The sequence below is a fragment of the Acipenser ruthenus genome, unplaced genomic scaffold (genome assembly GCF_902713425.1).
Source record: "Acipenser ruthenus unplaced genomic scaffold, fAciRut3.2 maternal haplotype, whole genome shotgun sequence".
In the NCBI taxonomy this organism is placed as follows: Eukaryota; Metazoa; Chordata; class Actinopteri; order Acipenseriformes; family Acipenseridae; genus Acipenser; species Acipenser ruthenus.
Window position 1 is genome coordinate 211,990 of NW_026707770.1, and position 22,924 is coordinate 234,913.

A 22,924-nucleotide genomic window follows, 5' to 3' on the forward strand; every position below is an offset into this window, starting at 1 on the left:
TGGGGGCAAGTGGGCAGGGGGCAGTTCTGAGTCTCAGGGGTAATTATAGATTGCAGAGCAAGATTATCTAATCCAGATTACAGGAGAGAGATTAATTAATGATCTATTCCAGATTACAGGAGAGAGATTGAGTTATCTATACCAGATTACAGGAGAGAGATTGAGTTATCTATACCAGACACCAGGTCACAGGATTTGCACCCGTTAATATTATTGACGATACACGACTGATTTTCGGGTATAGATGACAGACTCCAGATTAAAGGATTCTAGGAGAGGGGGAGGGTCAAAGAGACTGAATAATCCAGATTATTGATTACAGACGATAGAGAAGGGACAAGGCGGGAGAGTTTACAGCTTAGAGGTTATTGATCTGATCGGTTCTGAGTTGGGTCGATCGGATCCCCAGGTGGGGGTGGGGGGGGTGTGGGGGGAGGTGGGGGGGGGTATATTTCGGGGGCAGGAGTGACTCACTCAGGTACGCCACGTGTGAAAGTTATGGACCTGGGCTGAAATAATTCAAAACAAAAACACACACAATAATTACAAATGAAGGTTCATCAAGCTAGCCAGTGACCCAAACAAATTCTCCCAACGGTATCCCATTGCAGCTGCCCTGTACTTGTGCTACCATTGCCTCTCAGTGTAACACAGAACCATTATTGCCATTGCCATTGCAGAGCCCCTGTCTGTCTGTCTGTCTGCCCAAAATACTCACCCATGTCTTCAAGTTCTGAGGTCATTGATTTGGATCGAAGAGATATTGCAGGGGGAGGCAATTTTTTGCTTTGTTGGGTTACTGAAAGAAAGAGAGAGGCCAGCGATCCTGTTAATAAAGCTAATAAGAGGCGAGAGAATGGATTTTAAAGATGGTCAGCGCTCCTTTAAAGGGAGGGGCCAGTTATCCTGTTAATAAAGCTAATAAGAGGTGAGAGAATGGATTTTAAAGATGGTCAGCGCTCCTTTAAAGGGAGGGGTCAGTGATCCTGTTAATAAAGCTAATAAGAGGTGAGAGAATGGATTTTAAAGATGGTCAGCGCTCCTTTAAAGGGAGGGGCCAGTGATCCTGTTAATAAAGCTAATAAGAGGTGAGAGAATGGATTTTAAAGATGGTCAGCGCTCCTTTAAAGGGAGGGGTCGGTGATCCTGTTAATAAAGCTAATAAGAGGTGAGAGAATGGATTTTAAAGATGGTCAGCGCTCCTTTAAAATAAATTTGGGGGTACCTTTCTTTCGTGACGCTTCTTCTATTTCGGGGTTCCTTGTTACCATGACGACCTTGAGCAGCAGATTATTGCCCCCCTGCCTGATCATATTGACCACTTGTCTGTGTCCGACTTTGACCACATTCTGACCGTTGACCTACAGGGAGAGAAATGCTTTTATAATAGAAAGAACTACTGCTCCCAGCATCCCTTACTGTGCCTGTTAGTGTAAAGGCATGCTGGGAGCTGTAGTTTCTGTATCACATTGTAGTTTACCCTGTCTTTCTCAGTGTCTTCAGTGTGAATTCAATGACAGTTGTGGTTGGTGTAAGAGGACTACAGCTCCCAGGATGCACTGTTCTGTAGTCCCCGCCCTCACCTCAATGAGGAAGTCTCCCATTCGTAGATTGGCTCTCCAGGCCACGCCCCCTTCGTCCACAGATTCTAAATACTGGAGGGCAGGGAAGGCAGGAGTTGGGGTAAATTCTTCAATAGGGGTCTGAGCTGAGAAAGAGAGTGAGAGAGAGTGAGAGGAGAGGAAAGAGGAGAGAGGAGGGGAGAGAGAGGAGGAGAGAGGAGAGAGAGAGGGGAGAGGAGAGAGTGGAGAGAGAGGAGAGAGAGGAGAGAAAGGAGAGAGGAGAGGAGCGAGAAGAGAGAGGAGAGGGGAGAGAGGAGAGAGAGGAGAGAGGAGAGAGAGGAGAGGAGAGAGAGAGGGGAGAGAGGAGAGAGAGGAGACAGAGGGGAGAGAAGAGAGAGGTGAGGGGAGAGAGAGAGAGTACGAGAGAGAGGAGAGGAGAAGAGAGAGGAGAGAGGAGAGGGAGAGGACGAGAGGAGAGAGGAGAGGAGAGAGGACGAGAGAGGAGAGAGGAGAGAGGATGAGAGAGAAGAGAGGAGAGGAGAGGAGAGAGAGGAGTGAGAGAGGAGAGAGAGAGGAGAGAGGGGAGAGAAGAGAGAGAGAGAGGAGAGAGAGGGGAGAGGAGAGAGAGGAGAGGGGAGAGGAGAGAGAGGAGAGAGGAGAGTATCTTACCTTTAGCGCCTCTCAGTACAAAACCAAATCCTTCATTATCTTTTTTCTGCAAAAGCACAGTTTTTTCTTTGATAATATAATCGCTGTGAAGACAGAAGGAAATAATGAAAGGGAGAGAGAGTTAATCTAAGTAATACAAGTGTGTGTGTGTGTGTGTGTGTGTGTCTGTGTGTATACAGGGCTGGGAATCAGACTCCTATTGCACAGCAGTGTGATCCAGTCCAGGTTTTACTGCTCCCAGCTTGATCAGCCCCCAGTGTGTCTAGCTAACAAGCTCAGGTGTGTCTGATTAAAACCTGCAACACTCTGCCCCCTAGTGGAAGGTTTGCAGACAGACAGACAAACCAATCTCTCTCTCCTCTTTCCTCTCTTCTCTCTCCTCTATCTCTCCTCTCTCCTCATGTCCATTTCTCACCTCCCCCTCTCTTTCCCTCCTCTCCAAAATGCAGTCAAGCTCATTATAAAATCCACATTAAAAACAGTGTAAACTAACCCTTATAAGAGTCCTGCAGTAAGATCACACAGCACAGTGTAATAAAGCACAGGGAAGCATTGTAAAGCAGAGAGAGGTCTGGTAAAGCATAGGGAAGCATTGTAAAGCACAGAGAGGTCTGGTAAAGCATAGGGAAGCATTGTAAAGCGCAGAGAGGTCTGGTAAAGCATAGGGAAGCATTGTAAAGCACAGAGAGGTCTGGTAAAGCATAGGGAAGCATTGTAAAGCACAGAGAGGTCTGGTAAAGCATAGGGAAGCATTGTAAAGCACAGAGAGGTCTGGTAAAGCATAGGGAAGCATTGTAAAGCACAGAGAGGTCTGGTAAAGCATAGGGAAGCATCGTAAAGCACAGAGAGGTCTGGTAAAGCATAGGGAAGCATCGTAAAGCACAGAGAGGTCTGGTAAAGCATAGGGAAGCATCGTAAAGCACAGAGAGGTCTGGTAAAGCATAGGGAAACATTGTAAAGCACAGAGAGGTCTGGTAAAGCATAGGGAAGCATTGTAAAGCACAGAGAGGTCTGGTAAAGCATAGGGAAGCATTGTAAAGCACAGAGAGGTCTGGTAAAGCATAGGGAAGCATTGTAAAGCACAGAGAGGTCTGGTAAAGCATAGGGAAGCATTGTAAAGCACAGAGAGGTCTGGTAAAGCATAGGGAAGCATTGTAAAGCACAGAGAGGTCTGGTAAAGCATAGGGAAGCATTGTAAAGCACAGAGAGGTCTGGTAAAGCATAGGGAAGCATTGTAAAGCACAGAGAGGTGTGGTAAAGCATAGGGAAGCATTGTAAAGCACAGAGAGGTCTGGTAAAGCATAGGGAAGCATTGTAAAGCACAGAGAGGTCTGGTAAAGCATAGGGAAGCATTGTAAAGCACAGAGAGGTCTGGTAAAGCATAGGGAAGCATTGTAAAGCACAGAGAGGTCTGGTAAAGCATAGGGAAGCATTGTAAAGCACAGAGAGGTGTGGTAAAGCATAGGGAAGCATTGTAAAGTCTGAGCAGTACTACAAGCATGGAGGGAGGAGGGGTGAGGGTAATTTGGATGGTAATGAATGAATTAATGAATCCAGGTGCCGCGTTATTATCTACCTGTAAACAAACCACACATTGCGCCGCTTCGGGGCAAGAGACGGCCAACTTGAAGAAAGAGCGAAAGAGTTCTCCGGAGGAGGAGGAGGAGGAGGAGGAGGAGATGAAGAAGCAGAGGACGAGCGAGAGGACGGGGTGCAGGACGGAGGAGAGGAAGAACGAGAAGAAGAAGACGGAGGAGGAGGAGGAGGAGATGAAGAGACATCGGCGCGGCGCGGAATCGGCATCCCGAAACGGAGCCGCGCGTTGTGGGGGGACGAGGAACTCGAACGCGGGGCGGACTGAGACACGGCGCGGCTGTAGGCCATACTGTTGTGTAAAGCGACTTCGGAAATAAAAACGACAATAACAACAAAACTATTAATATTAACACTAATAATACTAATAATACTACTACTAATAATAATAACCCTAGTTGTAAAAACGGCAGGTGCCGCTACCGAGTGTGAAAGCGAGTCCCATTTTAACCAAGAAGCGCGCATTCCCATCCTTTAAAATAAAAAAATAAATACAATTTTAAAAAAAACAAAACGATTTTATATTCGGTTTGATTTGTTTGTATCCAAATCAAGCCCAACCAGTCAATAATAATAATAATAATAACAATTATAATGCATCAATCAAAGCTAGTTCCGGTTACACATTCTAAATAATAATAATAATAATAATAATACTAATACTAGCTAGCTAGCTTATATGTGTATTTATATACATATATATATTATTATATATAAACACGCTGGGTAAGATACTAATGTCGTCTTGTCACATTGCTTCGCTACTAACACACACTCTCGATACATTACGAGAAGGAGGGAGGGGTGAGGGAAAGATGCGACACAGAGAGAGGGAGGGAGGGATGGATAGACGGAGAGAGAGAGAGAGAGAGAGATAGAGGGATGGATAGAGGGGGGAGCGGAGGTGGCGTTGAAACGCCAAGCCGGGTTGTAGTTTTTTTTATTTATTCAGAATTAAAAAATTTTTTAAAAAAAACAACAAAAGAAATCGTTTTCTGTTTGGCGTTTTCTCGTTGTTAATCCATCCTTCCCTCCCTCCCTCCTTTTTCTTCTTCCTAGTCCTTCCCTCCCCCTTTCCCCCTCTCTCTCCCTCCCTCCCTCCTCCCTCTCTCACCGAAGCGTTAAAAAAAGATACTATATGCAATATAAATTATTACGAAGTAACGGTACTTACATCATTGTGGGCAAACGAATGGAAGACTGCACAGGAATCGGTAAAATAATAAAGCGATACAGAAATGATTTGAAACGATTCAATGAAATATATATACATATATATATATGGACAGATTTGATGCTTGTGTGTTTCTTGAATGGATTATAATACGCCGTGCGTTGCCTGTGTGTGTGTGTGAGAGAGAGAGAGAGAGAGAAGGAAGGAGGGAGGGAGGGATACAAACGGAAGCATGCTGTTAGCATCGTCGGGGGGGCGACGGTAGATTAGGAAAACGGAGAGAGGGGGGAGAGGGAGAGTGGTGAGGGATGGAGGGAATGGGAAAGCTGAGATGGAGGAAAAAGGTGAAGGGATAGAGGGATGACACTTCAAAATCAAAGAAAGACAATATAACACCATGTCTGAATCGTGTTTGCTGTATAATATATAAAACTATGGCTATTGAAACTCAGGGGGGCTGTCTGAATCGTGTTTGGTGTTGCTGTATAATATATAAAACTATGGCTATTGAAACTCAGGGGGGCTGTCTGAATCGTGTTTGGTGTTGCTGTATAATATATAAAACTATGGCTATTGAAACTCAGGGGGGCTGTCTGAATCGTGTTTGGTGTTGCTGTATAATATATAAAACTATGGCTATTGAAACTCAGGGGGGCTGTCTGAATCGTGTTTGGTGTTGCTGTATAATATATAAAACTATGGCTATTGAAACTCAGGGGGGCTGTCTGAATCGTGTTTGGTGTTGCTGTATAATATATAAAACTATGGCTATTGAAACTCAGGGGGGCTGTCTGAATCGTGTTTGGTGTTGCTGTATAATATATAAAACTATGGCTATTGAAACTCAGGGGGGCTGTCTGAATCGTGTTTAGTGTTGCTGTATAATATATAAAACTATGGCTATTGAAACTCAGGGGGACTGTCTGAATCGTGTTTGGTGTTGCTGTATAATATATAAAACTATGGCTATTGAAACTCAGGGGGGCTGTCTGAATCGTGTTTGGTGTTGCTGTATAATATATAAAACTATGGCTATTGAAACTCAGGGGGACTGTCTGAATCGTGTTTGGTGTTGCTGTATAATATATAAAACTATGGCTATTGAAACTCAGGGGGACTGTCTGAATCGTGTTTGGTGTTGCTGTATAATATATAAAACTATGGCTATTGAAACTCAGGGGGGCTGTCTGAATCGTGTTTGGTGTTGCTGTATAATATATAAAACTATGGCTATTGAAACTCAGGGGGACTGTCTGAATCGTGTTTGGTGTTGCTGTATAATATATAAAACTATGGCTATTGAAACTCAGGGGGACTGTCTGAATCGTGTTTGGTGTTGCTGTATAATATATAAAACTATGGCTATTGAAACTCAGGGGGACTGTCTGAATCGTGTTTGGTGTTGCTGTATAATATATAAAACTATGGCTATTGAAACTCAGGGGGACTGAATTATTATTATTATTATTATTATTATTATTATTATTATTATTATTATTATTATTATTATTATTATTAGTTTGCTCTGCATGTTTCATTGCTGTGGATCTTAACCTCATAACTCTTCCCTCAGTGTAAAAGCACTTCAGTGAAATGTGAGTCCTCTGAATCTCAATGAGAATTTCATTCACAAGCACTGCTGTGGAGGACTGCTGGATTGGGGTCAAAATCAATTGTCTGGACACTTTACTGGGAACCCCCCTCTTCTCCCCTCTCCTCTCCTCTCCTGTCTCCCCTCTCTCTTCTCTCCCTCCCCTCTCCTCCTCTCCTCTCTCCCCTCTCCTCTCTCACCCAGTTTGACTAACCTTCTAAATGACCTTAATTAACTCAGTGGTAACAGATGGATAAGCTATGGGAGAGAGAGAGAGAGAGAGGAGAGAAGAAGAGGGGGAGGAGAGAGGAAAAGAGAGGAGAGACGCGGAAGGGACAGTCTTGAATGAAATGAACAAAGCTGTTCAGAGAAGCTCAGAGCAAAACAAGCAAATTAAACAGAAAAACTCTGTGTCTTCAGTATGAATTCAATGACTCACGACTAGAAGTCTTTCTCAGGGTCTTCAGTGTGAATTCAATGACTAACGACTAGAAGTCTTTCTCAGCGTCTTCAGTGTGAATTCAATGACTAACAACTAGAAGTCTTTCTCAGCGTCTTCACTGTGAATTCAATGACCAACGACTAGAAGTCTTTCTCAGTGTCTTCAGTGTGAATTCAGTGACCAACGACTAGAAGTCTTTCTCAGTGTCTTCAGTGTGAATTCAATGACTAACGACTAGAAGTCTTTCTCAGCGTCTTCAGTGTGAATTCAGTGACCAACGACTAGAAGTCTTTCTCAGTGTCTTCAGTGTGAATTCAATGACTAACGACTAGAAGTCTTTCTCAGTGTCTTCAGTGTGAATTCAGTGACCAACGACTAGAAGTCTTTCTCAGTGTCTTCAGTGTGAATTCAATGACTAACGACTAGAAGTCTTTCTCAGGGTCTTCAGTGTGAATTCAATGACTAACAACTAGAAGTCTTTCTCTGTGTCTTCAGTGTGAATTCAATGACTAAAGACTAGAAGTCTTTCTCAGTGTCTTCAGAGTGAATTCAATGACTAATGACTAGAAGTCTTTCTCTGTGTCTTCAGTGTGAATTCAATGACTAACAACTAGAAGTCTTTCTCAGTGTCTTCAGTGTGATTTCAATGACTAACAACTAGAAGTCTCTCTCAGGGTCTTCAGTGTGAATTCAATGACTAACGACTAGAAGTCTTTCTCAGGGTCTTCAGTGTGAGCTCAGTGGCAGCTGTGGGGTGTGTCAGGAGACTACAGCTCCCAGAATGCTCTGTTCTGTAGTTCTGTTCTTACCTGGGTGCCTCCATGCTGTCGTAGGACCCCACAGTGTAATGTCGAAAAAGCCTTTTTGCTTTTTCACTGCGACTCTCTGATAAAATACAGAAAAAAGTTTTTTTTTAAAATCAAGTAATTTTCAATAGCCATTGTTTTATATATTATACAGAAGCAGAACAAAAACTACAGCTCCCAGCATCCCTCGCTGTCAGGACGGGTGCTGAGGCATGCTGGGAGCTGTAGTTCGTATTGCTACGCTTAGTAACTAGTATTATATTTAATCATTATAAACTGTTCAGCCGTTTCTTGTAGTCTTCTGTGTGTAAATGCCTTCAGAACTACAGCTCCCAGCGTCCCTCGCTGTCAGGGCGGGTGCTGAGGCATGCTGGGAGCTGTAGTTCTTTGCAGACAGGGTGTTCACCTTGTTTCGTCTCGTGGGTTTTCACCTCCTCGACGCATTCCGAAGGAAACCAACCGGTCCGACCTTTGACCGTGCCTTCCCAGAATCCTCCTTCCCCGATACTGAGCACTGAAACCAGAAGAGACCGGCTTCAAAATACTGACTTCAAAACCCATTCTCCATCCCTCCCTCCCTCCCTGTCCTTTAAAATACTAACATCAAAACCCATTCTCCCTCCCTCCGTCTCTCCCTCTCTCTCTCCTTCAAAATACTGACTTCAAAACCCATTCTCCTTCTCTCTCTCCCTCCCTCTCTCTCCTTCAAAGTACTGACTTCAAAACCCATTCTCCCTCCCTCCCTCCCTCTCTCCCTCTCTCTCCTTCAAAATACTGACTTCAAAACCCATTCTCCCTCCCTCTCTCTCTCCCTCCCTCTCTCTCCTTCAAAGTACTGACTTCAAAACCCATTCTCCCTCCCTCCCTCCCTCTCTCCCTCTCTCCTTCAAAATACTGCCTTCAAAACCCATTCTCCCTCCCTCTCTCTCCCTCTCCCTCTCTCCTTCAAAATACTGACTTCAAAACCCATTCTCTCCCTCTCTCTCTAACTAAACATAACCCTACCCCATTCTCTCTCTCTCTCTCCCTCCCTCCACCTCCTCTCTCCTCTCTCACCTCTCTCTCCTCTCCCCTCTCCTCTCGCCTCTCTCTCCTCTCCTCCTTCTCCTCTCTCTTTCCTCTCTCCTCTCCTCTCTCCTCTCCTCTCTCTCCTCTCTCCTCTCCTCTCCTCTCCTCTCTCTCCTCTCCTCTCTCCTCCTCTCTCTCCACTCTCTCCTCTCCTCTCCTCTCCTCTCCTCTCTCCTCCTCTCTCTCCTCTCCTCTCCTCTCTCCCCTCTCTCCTCTCTCCCTCCTCTCCTCCTCTCTCCTCACCTTTTCCCTTTTCTCCTTTGCTCAGTGAGATTTCTCCTTCTGTTTGTGCTTGGTAAGATTTGATGACCACAAACAATCTGCCAGGAACAGCGCTATACAGCTTTCTTCTCCCAGGGGGCGCTGTTTTGCTGTTCAGGGTTCCAGAGCTCGACCCTGAGGGGTCACGACTTCCAGTTGCCCTATTTGGGGTGCGGGAGGGGAGGGAGGCAGAGAGAGAGAAAGAGAGAGAGAGAAACAGAGATTCAGACAGAGAGACAAACATTTGAATGCCTTCGTCATCCAGAACTTCACTGGATCAGAAACTCCAAACCAGAAGAGACTGAGAGAGAAAGTCAAGTTAGCAGAGAAACGTTTCAATGCCTTCATCATCCAGAACTTCACTGGATCAGAAACTCCAAACCAGAAGAGACTGAGAGAGAAAGTCAAGTTAGCAGAGAAACGTTTTCATGCCTTCATCATCCAGAACTTCACTGGTTCAGAAACTCCAAACCAGAAGAGACTGAGAGAGAAAGTCAAGTTAGCAGAGAAACGTTTTAATGCCTTCATCATCCAGAACTTCACTGGATCAGAAACTCCAAACCAGAAGAGACTGAGAGAGAAAGTCAAGTTAGCAGAGAAACGTTTTAATGCCTTCGTCATCCAGAACTTCACTGGATCAGAAACTCCAAACCAGAAGAGACTGAGAGAGAAAGTCAAGTTAGCAGAGAAACGTTTTAATGCCTTCGTCATCCAGAACTTCACTGGATCAGAAACTCCAAACCAGAAGAGACCGAGAGAGAAAGTCAAGTTAGCAGAGAAACGTTTTAATGCCTTCGTCATCCAGAACTTCACTGGATCAGAAACTCCAAACCAGAAGAGACTGAGAGAGAAAGTCAAGTTAGCAGAGAAACGTTTTCATGCCTTCATCATCCAGAACTTCACTGGTTCAGAAACTCCAAACCAGAAGAGACTGAGAGAGAAAGTCAAGTTAGCAGAGAAGCGTTTTAATGCCTTCATCATCCAGAACTTCACTGGATCAGAAACTCCAAACCAGAAGAGACCGAGAGAGAAAGTCAAGTTAGCAGAGAAACGTTTTAATGCCTTCGTCATCCAGAACTTCACTGGATCAGAAACTCCAAACCAGAAGAGACTGAGAGAGAAAGTCAAGTTAACAGAGAAACATTTTAATGCCTTCGTCATCCAGAACTTCACTGGATCAGAAACTCCAAACCAGGAGAGACCGAGAGAGAAAGTCAAGTTAGCAGAGAAACGTTTTCATGCCCCTGTCCTCTGTCTCTCCTCTCTTTTCTTACCCTGGTCTGCCTCTCTGCTGTTTCCTCCCCTCCTCGGCCCCCCCTCTCTCTCGCCCGCGGGACGGGGAACGATTTCGCGCCCCCCTCGGGCTGCTAGAACTGCGAAGGGTACCCCCTGAAGACTTGTACGCCTGAAAAAGAGAGAGAGTGAGAGGGAGTGTTATAGTGTGTGTGTGTCTCAGTGTGTGTGTGTGTCAGTGTGTGTGTGTATCAGTGTGTGTGTGCGTGTGTCAGTGTGTGTGTGTGTGTGTGTGGGTGCGTGTGGTTAGGGGGGTCACCTGTATGGAGACTGCGTTGGAGCCCATGCTGGGCTGAGCCCCGGGGTAACCCATCCACTCTGGAAGGTTCAGGCTGATGTCACTGTTGGCTCGGAGGAGGGGATGGGGGGGGATAGCCAGGGTTCGACCGCTCTCCTTTCTCTTAGGAACGTACTGAGGGGATTCCAGAAACGGAACTGAGAGAGAGGAGAGGAGAGAGAGGAGAGAGGAGAGAGAGAGGAGAGAGAGGAGAGGAGAGAGGATGAGAGAGGAAAGGAGAGAGGGGAAAGGAGAGAGAGAGGAGAGAGAGGGGAGAGAGGAGAGAGAGGATTAAGAGACATAAAGAGTCCAATATCTCTATCAAACTTGGATTACAGCATTGTATCAAAATACAGACACAGAGACAAATACACAGACTCACCTACATCCGAGTCCCTGTGATTCTTAATAATTTCTCCGAGCTCAAAATTACCAGCGATTACTGCAACCTACGAGAGAAAGAGAGGAGAGAGGAGGAGAGGAGCAGAGAGGAGAGGGAGGGAGGGGAGAGGAGAGGGGAGAGGAGAGAGAGGGAGAGGAGAGGAGAGGAGAGAGAGGAGAGAGAGTTTAGATTCTATAACCAGTTAGCTTTCTTTCAACAAATAAGTGAGAGTTTTTGAAGCTGCAGTCTCTAAAAACCATGAGCTGAGATCCGTTGATCTGGGAGATTCCCGATGATGTCACTCCCTCAGAGTACCCCCCCCCCCCTCACCCTCCCGTGGGAAAAATTCTTCAGAGAAGAAGGAGCTCTTTGAAACACCTCCTCTCTCTGTCACACACACACACACACACACACACACACACACACACACACACACTGACACGCACACACACACACACATTGACACACACACACACTGACACGCACACACACACACACACTGACACGCACACACACACACATTGACACACACACTGACACACACACACACTGACGCACACACACACACACACTGACACGCACACACACACACACAGGTATTCTCACCTGAAAGGGGGTTTGTCCATTATTATTCTTTATCTCTCTATTGGCTCCTCTGTAGAGAAGAACTCGAGCACAGTTTTCCTGATTGGACAAAAGGAAGTGTCAATCAAAAATACAATACAATACAATACAATACAATACAATACAGATTGACTTTCTCTCTCGGTCTCTTCTGGTTTGGAGTTTCTGATCCAGTGAAGTTCTGGATGACGAAGGCATTAAACGTTTCTCTGCTAACTTGACTTTCTCTCTCAGTCTCTTCTGGTTTGGGAGTTTCTGATCCAGTGAAGTTCTGGATGACGAAGGCATTAAAACGTTTCTCTGCTAACTTGACTTTCTCTCTCAGTCTCTTCTGGTTTGGAGTTTCTGATCCAGTGAAGTTCTGGATGACGAAGGCATTAAACGTTTCTCTGCTAACTTGACTTTCTCTCTCAGTCTCTTCTGGTTTGGAGTTTCTGATCCAGTGAAGTTCCTGGATAATGAAGGCATTAAAACGTGTCTGCGATCACTGAATATCTTTCTAGTTTTGAGATTCACGATTAAAACTAACTTTAGGAAACTGTATCCCCATGATCCGCCATTTTGGCTCTGGATCCCTATTGATATCAATGAGTATCGGGCTCCACTGGGAGCCAAGATGGCGTCAGTTTCTGCAGGAGTGACGTTGAGAGTTCTGCTCACCTTGTTATAAAGTGCGCAGATGTGCAGGGCTGTGTTTCCAGATGCATTCTGACAGCTTGATTCGGCTCCATAGAAAAGAAAGTGCTCTAGATGCTGAGCGTGGCCATTTTGACAAGCCTGAGGAGAGAGAGAGAGAGAGAGAGAGAGAGAGGAGAGGGGAGAGCGAGTGGAGAGGAGAGAGGAGATTAAGAGACACACAGAGTCCAATATCTCTATCAAACCTGGATTACAGCATTGCAACAAAATACACACACACACAGACAGATAGACAGACACAGAGACAGACACACACACAGACAGACAGAGACAGACACACACAAACTGACACACACAGACACACAGACAGACACACACACACAGACAGACAGAGACAGACACACACAAACTGACACACAGACAGACAGACACACACACACACAGACAGACACACACACACACAGATAGACAGACACAGAGACAGACAGACAGGACACACAGATAGACAGACACAGAGACAGACAGACACACACACACAGATAGACAGACAGACAGACAGACAGACACACCTCTAAACTCTACCATGTTTTTGTATGAATGGTACCTGAGGGATGAGGGATGGAGGGATGGAGGATGGAGGGATGATGGATGGATGGATGAGTACCTCGTGTATCTCCGCCATTCCGATCCCCTCTTCATCAATCTACAGAGAGAACGAGAGAATGAGAGAACGAGAGGAGAGAGAGGGAAGAGGGAGCACGCAGAGAGAAGGACGGAGGGCAGGAGCGCGAGAAAGTGGAGGGTGGGAAAGACTTGAGTGAGGCAGCGAAGGAGGGATGGAGGGAGCAGAAAAGGAGGGAGGAAGGAAGGAAGACAGGAAAGGAAGGAGAGATTGAAGGAGGGAGGGAAGGAGGGAGTTGAAAAGGTAGAAATGGCCCTCAATGTTGTTTCCATGTTGAAGACTGAATTTGAACCTTTTCATCTCAAATACCAAACGAACACCAGGGCTTGAAGTTTGGGGCTCGATACCAGGAGGTTCAAATCCCGGCTCAGCCACTGACTCCCTGTGTGTGCGTGTGTGTGTGTGTGTGTGTGTGTGACCCTGAGCGAGTCGCTTCACCTCCTTGTGCTCCGTCCTTCGGATGAGACGTCAAACAAACGAGCTCCTATTGGAAGTGACACTGCAGCAGCAGCAGCAGCAGCAGGTGTTGAAGATTCAGAGTTCACCCCCCTAGTCTCTGTGCGGACGTCGCTTTGCAGAAAATTTTGGAGCGAGGGAGTGATAGAGAGAAGGAGGGATGGAGGGAGCGATAGCGAGGGAGTTAGGGATGGTGGGATGCAGTGAGAGGAGGAGTGAAGGAGGGATGGAGCGAGGGACACAGGGAGGGAGAGAGGGAGTGAAGTCATGAGGGATGGGGGGGGCCGTTACCTGGTGGATTTCCATCCACCCGTTCTCGTCTTGAATCCCGATCCTGGCTCGATGGTACAGGAGAATCTCGCAGCACTGAGTCGCCCCTCCGATCATCGCAGAGGTGATAGAGAGGAGTGAGACCGCGACGATCTTTATAGTCTGGAGAGGCACCTGAATTAAGAAGAGAACTGAGAGAGAGGAGAGAGGGGAGAGTGAGGAGAGAGAGGAGAGAGAGGAGAGAGAGAGAGGAGAGAGGGGGAGGAGAGGGGAGAGAGGAGAGGAGAGAGGAGAGACCCAACCCCAACCCCAACCCCAACACAACCCCAACCCCAACACAATCCAACCCCAACCCCAACACAACCCCAACCCCAACACAACGCAACCCCAACCCAACCCCCAACCCAACCCAACACAACCCCAACCCAACCCCAACCCAACCCAACACAACCCCAACACAACGCAACCCCAACCCCAACACAACCCCAACCCCAACCAAACCCAACCAACCCAACACAACCCCAACACAACCCAACCCCAACCCAACCCAACCGCAACACAACCGAACCCCAACCCAACCCAACCCCAACCTAACCCCAACCCCAACACAACGCAACCCCAACCCAACCCAACCCCAACCCCAACCCAACCCAACCCCAACCTAACACAACCCAACCCCAACACAACGCAACCCCAACCCCAACCCAACCAACCCCAACCCAACCCCAACCCCAACACAACCCAACCCCAACACAACGCAACCCCAACCCAACCCCAACCCCAACCCAACCCAAACCCCAACCTAACACAACCCAACCCCAACCCAACCCAACCCCAACCCAAACCCAACCCAACCCAACCCAACCAAAACCCAACCTTACACAACCCAACCCCAACCCAACCCCAACCCCGACCCCCAACCCCAACCCAACACAACCCAACCCCAACCCAACCCCAACACAACCCCAACCCCAACCCAACCCCAACCCAACCCAACACAACCCAACCCAACACAACCCCCAACCCCAACCCAACCCCAACACAACCCCAACACAACCCCAACCCAACCCCAACCCAACCCCAACCCAACCCCAACCTAACACAACCCAACCCCAACCCAACCCAACCCCAACCCCAACACAACGCAACCCCAACCCAACCCAACCCAACCCCAACCCCAAACCCAACCCCAACCCCAACACAAACCCAACCCAACCCAACCCAACCCAAACCCAACCTTACACAACCCAAACCCCAACCCAACCCCAACCCAACCCCGACCCCAACCCCAACCCCAACACCAACCCCAACACAACCCCAACCCCAACCCAACCCCAACCCAACCCAACACAACCCAACCCAACACAACCCCAACCCCAACCCAACCCCAACACAACCCCAACCCAACCCAACCCAACCCCAACCCCAACACAAACGCAACCCCAACCCAACCCCAACCAACCCAAGCGGTTTTTGTGTATTAATTGAGTTACCAGCAGTGCGTTGTGATTGTGAGATTGAACAGCCTTGTGCAGAGCAGTCAAGCCATCCCGAGCACGAAAATCAAAGTGCGCCCCTCCCAGGCAAAGCAGCCTGATCCCATCAACACCTGAGTGTGACTGAGCTGAGAGAGTGAGAGGGGTCTCTGAAGAGAGAGGAGAGAGGAGAGAGAGGAGAGAGGAGAGAGAGGAGAGAGGAGAGAGAGAGAGAGGAGAGGAGAGAGAGGGGAGAGGAGAGAGGGGAGAGAGAGAGGAGAGGAGGAGAGAGAGAGGAGAGAGGAGAGAGAGGAGAGAGAGGAGAGAGAGGAGAGAGAGGAGAGAGAGAGGAGAGGAGAGAGGGGAGAGAGAGGAGAGAGAGAGAGAGGAGAGGAGAGGAGAGAGGAGAGGAGAGAGAGGAGAGGAGAGAGGAGAGGAGGAGAGGAGAGAGAGGAGAGAGAGGAGGAGAGAGGAGAGAGTGAGAGAGAGGAGAGAGAGAGGAGAGAGAGGAGAGAGAGGAAAGAGAGGAGAGAGAGGAGAGAGAGGGGAGAGAGGGGAGAGAGGAGAGAGGAGAGAGAGAGGAGAGAGAGGAGAGAGAGGGGAGAGAGGAGGAGAGAGGAGAGGAGAGAGGGGAGAGAGAGGAGAGAGATTAATTAATACAATTTTAAAGATGGTCAGTGCTTCCTTTAAAGGGAGGGGCCAGTGATCCTGTTAATAAAGCTAATAAGAGGTGAGAGAATGGATTTTAAAGATGGTCAGCGCTCCTTTAAAGGGAGGGGTCAGTGATCCTGTTAATAAAGCTAATAAGAGGTGAGAGAATGGATTTTAAAGATGGCCCAGCGCTCCTTTAAAGGGAGGGGCCAGTGATCCTGTTAATAAAGCTAATAAGAGGCGAGAGAATGGATTTTAAAGATGGTCAGCGCTCCTTTAAAGGGAGGGGTCAGTGATCCTGTTAATAAAGCTAATAAGAGGTGAGAGAATGGATTTTAAAGATGGTCAGCACTCACCCCCACTCTCTGAATCATGATAGTTTGGATCGAGTCCTTTATCCAAAAACTTTGCTATTTTCTCAGATGCACCATTTTGAACATAATCAAAAAACTTTTTTAGGCTAGCCTGCAAGAGGAGAGAGAGAGGAGAGAAAGAGAGAGGGAGGAGAGAGGAGAGAGAGAGGGGGAGGAGAGAGGAGAGAGAGAAAGAGAGGAGAGAGAGGAGAGAGGAGATGAGAGGAGAGAGGGGAGGAGAGAGAGGAGAGGAGAGGAGAGAGAGGAGAGAGGAGAGGAGAGAGAGGAGAAGAGAGGAGAGGGGAGAGAGGATTAGCTACTTGTACAGCAATCAATTATTTTTAACTATAGAAAATTGTCATTACACTGCCCCCTTGTGGTCCTTTTCAAAACCAACACCCTCTCTTCATATGCTTGTTTATATTGGTCCAGCGTCAGATCACTAGTCTCTTCTATAGAGACACTGGCTGTGTTGCACATGTCTATGGCAGGCAGCTGGACTGACATGTTTATATGATATGTATTGTGATACAAGGCCACAGCCAGAGCTCTGAGTTAAAGAACTACAGCTCCCAGCATCCCTCACCATGGCCGCTGGTGCAGAGGCATGCTGGGAGCTGTAGTCCATGGTTGGTTACCTTGGTGTGCAGTTTTGCCAGCTGTTTCTCATCCAGATTCGTCTGTTTGTAAACGCGGGTCCTTATAGCGGAACTGCAGGAGAGAGGGGAGAGAGGAGAGTGAGAGAGGGGAGAGAGGAGAGAGGAGAGGAGAGAGAGGAGAGAGAGGAGAGGAGAGAGAGAGGAGAGAGAGGAGAGCTCCAGCTCATCCAGAACTCTGCTGCTCACCTGGTGTTCTCTCTACCTCGCTTCGCACAGCAGATAACAGTTACTCCCACGCTACTCACTACTCCACTACTCAACTACTCCGCTCGCTCCACTGGCTCCCGATCACCGCTCGCATCCAGTTCAAGACTCTTGTACTAGCCTACAGATGCCTTGATCAGACTGCACCCAGCTACCTCCAGACCCTCATCTCTCCCTACACCCCCACTCGACCTCTCCGCTCCGCCTGCACTAGAAGACTGGCTCCACCTCCGCTACGCTCCCCTGCCTCCCGAGCCCGCTCCTTCCACCCCTCGCCCCGCAGTGGTGGAATGACCTTCCTACAGATGTCAGGACTGCCCAGTCCCTGACCACATTCCGGCGCCTCCTTAAGACTCACCTCTTCAAACAGCACCTGTAGAACTCCTCTGTTGTATCCTGGGACACTATCACCCTTCATTTAAATATGCTTTATTTTGCTCTTATCTGCCCCCTATTTTACTGCATTTAATCCTGTACCTCAGAATATTGTAATCTCCCAAGTGTTTAATCTGTAGTATTTTGTACTTAATCATATCCTGATGTAACTATCACTACTTAATCATATCCTGATGTAACTTTCACTATTATCTGCTGTATTATTGAATTGTGGTTTGTCACACTTGAGAATTATTGTATTTCTTGTTCTTATTGTATGACTTATATTGTAACACTTGAATGTATTTGTATTTGCTTGCGATTGTAAGTCGCCCTGGATAAGGGCGTCTGCTAAGAAATAAATAATAATAATAAGAGAGGAGAGGAGAGAGGAGAGTGAGAGAGGAGAGAGAGGGGAGAGAGGAGAGAGCAGAGACAGAGACACACACACACAGTTGGGATCACCTCGAGATAGGGGACCCCCTTCTCGAAGGATTGGGGGTACTCCCGCAGCGGCCGCTCCTCCTCTAGGAATTTGGCGTCCCGGCCGTTGGCCGCGGGCTGAAACAGCCCATAATTCAGCACGTCCTTCAAACTGGCATTCAGCCGCGCACAGCACCTGCTGCTTAGCAACCCAGATCGACGCATCAGGGTTAAAACGGAGACATTTCTGAAAAGAGAGGAGGGGAGGAGAGAGGAGAGAGGAGAGGAGAGAGAGAGAGAGGAGAGAGAGAGGAGAGAGAGAGGAGAGAGAGAGAGAGAAGGAGAGAGGAGAGAGGAGAAGAGGAGAGAGAGAGGAGAGAGGGGAGAGAGGAGAGAGAGAGAGGAGAGAGAGGGGAGAGAGGAGAGGAGAGAGAGAGGGGAGAGAGGAGAGGAGAGAGGAGAGGAGAGGAGAGAGGAGAGAGGAGAGGAGAGAGAGGAGAGAGAGAGGGGGAGAGAGGAGAGAGGAGAGGAGAGAGAGAGAGAGGAGAGAGAGAGGAGAGAGGAGAGGAGAGAGAGGAGAGAGGAGAGAGGAGAGGAGAGAGGAGAGAGGAGAGAGAGGAGAGAGAGAGAGGAGAGAGGGAAGAGAGAGAGAGGAGAGGAGAGGAGAGAGGAGAGAGCAGAGGGGAGAGAGAGGAGAGAGAGGAGAGAGGGGGGAGAGAGAGGAGAGAGGAGAGAGGAGAGAGAGGAGGGAGAGAGGAGAGAGAGGGGAGAGAGAGGAGGGAGGAGGGAAGAGAGAGGAGAGGAGAGAGGAGAGGAGGGGAGAGAGAGGGGAGGAGAGAGAAAGTTTCATCACAACCAGCAAGCGTTTCTCTAGACGTGTGTGAAAATGTAAAACAGACAGACAGACAGACCGAGCGCAGGGCAGCGGTCCGAAATACGCACTAAATTGAAATGTAAACATCCCGATTCTAACGCACAGCTCGTCTGCCGCCTGTAAAACTTCCACTAAGAACTACATCTCCCAGAATGCAACGGCTTCAGTGACTACAAAACCGACCTAATATGATCCAATCGCTGGCTAGCCCTGCAGCCAATCACAGTGAGAGTCGCGGACGTTGGTTTGAAGCTACAGATGCAGCCGGAGCGCAGTTATCAAGTCCGCTTATAAGAAGCGGAATTGGGCTTGTAATTTTAAAACGTCACGTTAATTTTTTTTTTTGAGAGTCGCGGGTTGCGTGACCGACTCGCTGTCAAGGGTGCAAACACGTCACTGGAATGTTATAATCATCCGATCCCCTCGAGTTCAACTAAAAAAACTTACAAACTAGAACTACTTAACATAAAAAAATATGTTGGGCTTGTTTTGGGCTTGTTTTGGGCTTTGTTTTGCAAGAAAATAATAATAATAATAATAATAATAATAATAATAATAATAATAATAGGTGCTTTTGTAATATTAAACGCTCTGTTTTTGTAATTTATTGACGCACGTTGTGTTTATCTGCGTGGATTAATCCAGTATTTCGCCGCGTTTATCAGAATTGCGTGTTAAAAGAGACGTCATTTAATGTGACGTCATGTCACAGTGACGCACATTTTCTGTTTATTTAATCGGGATTACTCGTCAGGGATTCGACGTCACGTCGCGTTTTTTTTACCCCCCTCTGAGCGCCCGGCCCGAGCAAGGGGGGGGGGGGGGGGGGGTTATATTCCAGACCATAATAATCAGCTTGAACAGCCAGCCGAGCCGGGAGAGGGGTTACCATGGGAACTAAACCGCTTGTTCGACTAATGAGAGAGTCGCCACGGCAACAGAGAGAGAGAGAGAGGAGAGTATTTCTGTCAGAAAATTCAAACCGTTTTCTATATAATACAGCAACACCAAACACGATTCAGACAGTCCCCCTGAGTTTCAATAGCCATAGTTTTATATATTATACAGCAACACCAAACACGATTCAGACAGTCCCCCTGAGTTTCAATAGCCATAGTTTTATATATTATACAGCAACACCAAACACGATTCAGACAGCCCCCCTGAGTTTCAATAGCCATAGTTTTATATATTATACAGCAACACCAAACACGATTCAGACAGCCCCCCTGAGTTTCAATAGCCATAGTTTTATATATTATACAGCAACACCAAACACGATTCAGACAGCCCCCCTGAGTTTCAATAGCCATAGTTTTATATATTATACAGCAACACCAAACACGATTCAGACAGCCCCCCTGAGTTTCAATAGCCATAGTTTTATATATTATACAGCAACACCAAACACGATTCAGACAGCCCCCCTGAGTTTCAATAGCCATAGTTTTATATATTATACAGCAACACCAAACACGATTCAGACAGTCCCCCTGAGTTTCAATAGCCATAGTTTTATATATTATACAGCAACACCAAACACGATTCAGGACAGTCCCCCTGAGTTTCAATAGCCATAGTTTTTATATATTATACAGCAACACCAAACACGATTCAGACAGTCCCCCTGAGTTTCAATAGCCATAGTTTTATATATTATACAGCAACACCAAACACGATCAGACAGCCCCCCTGAGTTTCAATAGCCATAGTTTTATATATTATACAGCAACACCAAACACGATTCAGACAGTCCCCCTGAGTTTCAATAGCCATAGTTTTATATATTATACAGCAACACCAAACACGATTCAGACAGTCCCCCTGAGTTTCAATAGCCATAGTTTTATATATTATACAGCAACACCAAACACGATTCAGACAGCCCCCCTGAGTTTCAATAGCCATAGTTTTATATATTATACAGCAACACCAAACACGATTCAGACAGCCCCCCTGAGTTTCAATAGCCATAGTTTTATATATTATACAGCAACACCAAACACGATTCAGACAGTCCCCCCTGAGTTTCAATAGCCATAGTTTTATATATTATACAGCAACACCAAACACGATTCAGACAGTCCCCCTGAGTTTCAATAGCCATAGTTTTATATATTATACAGCAACACCAAACACGATTCAGACAGCCCCCCCGAGTTTCAATAGCCATAGTTTTATATATTATACAGCAACACCAAACACGATTCAGACAGTCCCCCTGAGTTTCAATAGCCATAGTTTTATATATTATACAGCAACACCAAACACGATTCAGACAGCCCCCCTGAGTTTCAATAGAGACAGGAAGGGGCGGGCGGCTGGATAATGTTTAAAATAGCGCGATGGTGTTCTTATTAATAATTGATTAGATTCAGGCATCAATAATTAATAATGCCGAATTATCGCACCAGGATATTTTTTTTTTTTTTTTGAAAAAAATAAAATATTGTCAGAAAATGAAAGCTATGATAATTTCATTTCCACACACCTCTCTGCAGACTCGCTCAGGACCGTCTTCAGCTCACAAAGTTATTGAGAGGATCAGAATCTGGGGGCGTGTGTGTGTGTGTGTGTGTGTGTGTGTGTGTGTGTGTGTGTGTCTGTGTGTGTGTGTGTGTGCGTGTGTGTGTGTGTGTGTGTGTGTGTGTGTGGTGAACTGAACACTGCGCTTAACTGAACTGAACTGAACTGAACTGAGCTGAACTGAACTGAACTGAACTGAACTGAACTGAACTGAACACGAACTGAACTGAACTGAACTGAACTGAACACTGAACTGAACTGAACTGAGCTGAACTGAACTGAACAGTGAACTGAACTGAACACTGAACTGAACTGAACTGAACTGAACTGAACTGAGCTGAACTGAACTGAACTGAACTGAACTGAACACTGAACTGAACTGAACTGAGCTGAACTGAACTGAACAGTGAACTGAACTGAACACTGAACTGAACTGAACACTGAACTGAACTGAACTGAACTGAACTGAACTGAGGCTGAGCTGAGCTGAACTGAACTGAGCTGAGCTGAACTGAACTGAACCAGCAGCTGATAATACTGGCCCGGAAATCACCACGAGGGGATTTTGATATTTGTCCCCGTGCCCCCCTCCCCATTGCTGGCAAAACTATGAGAACGATAATGAGAGGGGGATTATGGGATGGCTTCTACTTTCAAGAAAAGCTTCCACAGAAAAAAATAAACCCGCCCCCCCTCAGCCCCCCCCCCCCCCCAGCCCCCCCCCCCCCCAGCCCATCGCCTCACCGTCTGCTTGATGTCCGGAATACCAATCCTGAACACCATCATGCTGTAGTGCAGCTCCTCGCCAGCAGGGGGAGCCGTGGAGAGAGCCCTCTCCCTCAGCCTGCGCCCGCCCGCCCCCACACCGCCCCCCGGAGGGACTGGGCATGGTACTGGAGGTGGGAGGCTGAGCAGAGCTCGCTGTGGGGTTGGGGTTGGGGTTGGGGTTCCCCCTTTGTTCGTTAACTGAAAGCGGGCTCTCCTGCTCCTCCTCCTCCTCCTCTCTCCCCCTCCCTCTCCCCCAGCCCCCTCCCCTCCTCTCTCTCCTCTCTTCCTCCCCCTCCCCCTCCCCTTCCTCTTCTTCGGTTTCTTCGTCTTCGCCCTCCTCATCCGGTTCTCCGCTCTCGGGGAAGGTCAGGAAGGTTTTGAGGTTTCCGACCGGGACTCCTCGTCGCTGGAGAGGGGGCTCAGGGGCATCGTCATGGCTGAGAGGCATTCCAGTGAAACGAGGGAGAGGGAGAGAGCTGGGAGAGAGAGGAGAGAGGGGAGAGAGGGTTAGAGACTGGAGAGAGAGGAGAGAGGAGAGAGGAGAGAGGGGAGAGAGGAGAGAGAGGAGAGAGGAGAGAGGAGAGAGGGGAGAGAGGGGTTAGAGACTGGAGAGAGAGGAGAAAGAGGAGAGAGAGGAGGGAGGAGAGAGGAGAGAGGGGAGAGAGGAGAGAGGAGAGAGAGGAGAGGAGTGAGAGGAGAGAGGAGAGAGAGGAGAGAGAGGGTTAGAGACTGGAGAGAGAGGAGAAAGAGGAGAGAGAGGAGAGAGGAGAGAGGAGAGAGGAGAGGAGAGAGGGGAGAGAGGAGAGAGAGGAGAGAGAGAGGAGAGAGCG

The 22,924-nt window shown here is 47.5% G+C and overlaps 1 protein-coding gene across 1 annotated transcript in view; it reads right to left on the reverse strand.

Annotated features, from left to right (window-relative positions):
• Positions 1-22,644, reverse strand: part of LOC131728256 (SH3 and multiple ankyrin repeat domains protein 1-like) — a 40,525-nt gene extending 17,881 nt beyond the window's left edge. Inside the window, 22 exon segments of the mRNA XM_059019353.1 lie at positions 719-799; positions 1,226-1,361; positions 1,584-1,708; positions 2,232-2,314; positions 7,841-7,916; positions 8,244-8,351; positions 9,149-9,327; positions 10,441-10,571; positions 10,719-10,894; positions 11,119-11,185; positions 11,725-11,802; positions 12,403-12,519; positions 13,043-13,081; positions 13,808-13,909; positions 13,911-13,975; positions 15,279-15,431; positions 16,269-16,377; positions 16,904-16,963; positions 16,965-16,976; positions 17,969-18,109; positions 18,111-18,173; positions 22,071-22,644. Coding sequence (XP_058875336.1) covers positions 719-799; positions 1,226-1,361; positions 1,584-1,708; positions 2,232-2,314; positions 7,841-7,916; positions 8,244-8,351; positions 9,149-9,327; positions 10,441-10,571; positions 10,719-10,894; positions 11,119-11,185; positions 11,725-11,802; positions 12,403-12,519; positions 13,043-13,081; positions 13,808-13,909; positions 13,911-13,975; positions 15,279-15,431; positions 16,269-16,377; positions 16,904-16,963; positions 16,965-16,976; positions 17,969-18,109; positions 18,111-18,173; positions 22,071-22,436 — 2,467 coding nt within the window. The 5' untranslated portion in view covers positions 22,437-22,644.
• Between the last annotated feature and the right edge of the window lie 280 nt (positions 22,645-22,924).